Raw genomic sequence first — 2,089 nt, forward strand, 5'->3', positions numbered from 1 at the left:
AGGGTGGCTGCTAAATAGGTGATTGCTATCACCCGACCGCTGATGGGAAACTACGGTTTGGGGTTATTGAAATACCTCCGAGGGCAAGATGGGGAAAAAGCCTCTAAAACCTTAAAGAAAAATGGAAAAGAAATACAAAAAAAACCCAAACAAAAACCAACTCGGTATTGGATCATTCACAAGGCCTAAGCAGCAAAAAATAAAAAATCAGAGCCTGCATGACTGATTTCTCCAACAGCCCAACTGGCCTTTCCCCTAAGGAGCTGAGGAGAAATGGTGATTTTTCAAAAGAAGCCCTGAGCATGGTTCTTCCATCATTTTGCACAAGCTCGTGGGGGTTTTTTTTGCACACGATGTGCTAAGAAGGAGGAAGCCGAGAGCAAGAGCTGCGTGCCGCTCCCCGCTCCGGTGCTGGTTTCAGTTCCTCCTATTGCTGAAAAAACCCAAAAGTTTTACTTCCTATTCAGGCACCTCATTGCTGAGACGACACAGAGGGCGTTTTCTAAAAGTATTTGTGAAATCTTGAGCCGTAGGGAAGGCTGGTAAATCCGTCCAGTATGGGAGGGTGAGCAAGGAAATACACCCGGTAAAGCCGGTGCGTGAAGGTGCAAAGAGGGAGCGGTTGAAGACAGCCAAAAATGTACTTCTTGCCCATGTGGGGAAACAAATATTTCGGCAAAAATAAGAAGGAAGAAGTGGCACAGGAAGGAGTCAGCTCGGAGAGCTTGGCCTGCCGGGGTGCGGGGGCGCACAGCTGAGCTACGGCATCTGCGACTGCTCCGCACCAATGCATCCAGCTTTGGGGATGGGGGGGGAGGGATAATTAATTAGCAGGGTAACGAAACACACAAGTGCGCAACGGCCTCGTCTTGCAAAGCCGGTGCTTTTCCCCGCCACCATCCCACTTAGGCAGAGACTAAAGCCCATGGGGTCAGCGCCGTGGTCTGACCGCCCCGAGAGGCACGGGAAACCAGCTTGGGGGCGCCCCGAAGCTGCCCCGTGGGGTTTGGCTGCTGTTTATTAACGGGGAGAGCGGGTGGGTTCAGATATTGGGGAATAAAGAGCTGCTTTTCTGCCCTGCGGGGAGATCTGGGGCGACTCTGTGGTCGGGAGCCAGAAAACCCAACGGGAGAAGGACCTTGGAGGGGAAAGCGGCACCAACCAGCTGAATCTCATATAGCTTTGGGCCGACTTAAGAGGGTAAAAGCAAAGGAAAACAAACCCCAGAGGGATGTCGGAGAGCAGGAAAGCGAACGAGCGCCACCCCGGAGCATCCCGCATCCAGGTTTCGGGGGGTTGGGGGGAGGGATGTGAGCTCACCCCACTGCAGCCCCGCGACGCCGTGAGTCCCCCCCAGCACCACCAGGGACTGGGCACCTCTTGGCCCTCCGGACTTACAACAAAGAATAATTTCATTGTGCTGAGGTGTGGGTTAGCACAGGAAAAATGCCTTGGATTCCTGTAATGTGTCTACCAGATAACATCCATTTGCTCCCATCCCTAGCTCTTTTGGGATGGGGCTGCTACCCCTTTGCTACCCCTCGGAGAGCGCCAGCCCAGCCTGCTCCTGGGCCCTGGGACGTGCTCACTCCAGGGAACTGGGATGTGCAGGGCAAATGGGGAGGAGGGCAACCAGCTGGGTCCCCCTTTGCAATGGGGCTTTGCAGGACAGGGCCCCCTCCCCACTCCCCAGCCCACCCGGGTGCAAACAGCATCCACAACCTAGATATAAGACTGGATCTAAGGAAGAAATTCTTTACAATGAGGGTGGTGAAACATTGGAACAGGTTGCCCAGAGAGGGGGTGGAGGCCCCATCCCTGGGAACATTCCAGGCCAGGTTGGACGGGGCTGTGAGCAACCTGATGTGGTTAAAGGTGTCCTTGCTCCTGCAGGGGGGTTGGGCTGGGTGACCTCTAGGGGTCCCTTCCCACCCAAAACATTCTGTGATTCTATGAACCTGCTGGGGGGACTTCAGGACCGCATCCCGTCCCCACCGCCACTTACCCGGTGGCCGCTGCCATGACACAGCCGCCTTGCTCCGGGGTGGCCTCCACGCAGCAGCCCGTGTTGTCGGGGCTCATGCCGGAA

General features: G+C 55.3%; 1 protein-coding gene across 1 annotated transcript in view; it reads right to left on the minus strand.

Annotated features, from left to right (window-relative positions):
* The window catches only part of ADAM33 (ADAM metallopeptidase domain 33), a 47,655-nt gene that overhangs the window by 14,110 nt on the left and 31,456 nt on the right, over nt 1–2,089 (minus strand). Inside the window, 1 exon segment of the mRNA XM_035895062.1 lies at nt 2,006–2,089. This exon segment is cut by the window's right edge and continues 5 nt beyond it. Within this exon segment, the coding sequence (XP_035750955.1) occupies nt 2,006–2,089 (84 nt within the window).

The sequence above is a fragment of the Egretta garzetta genome, unplaced genomic scaffold, assembly GCF_000687185.1.
Source record: "Egretta garzetta isolate BGI_Z169 unplaced genomic scaffold, ASM68718v1 scaffold265, whole genome shotgun sequence".
NCBI classification, from domain to species: domain Eukaryota; kingdom Metazoa; phylum Chordata; class Aves; order Pelecaniformes; family Ardeidae; genus Egretta; species Egretta garzetta.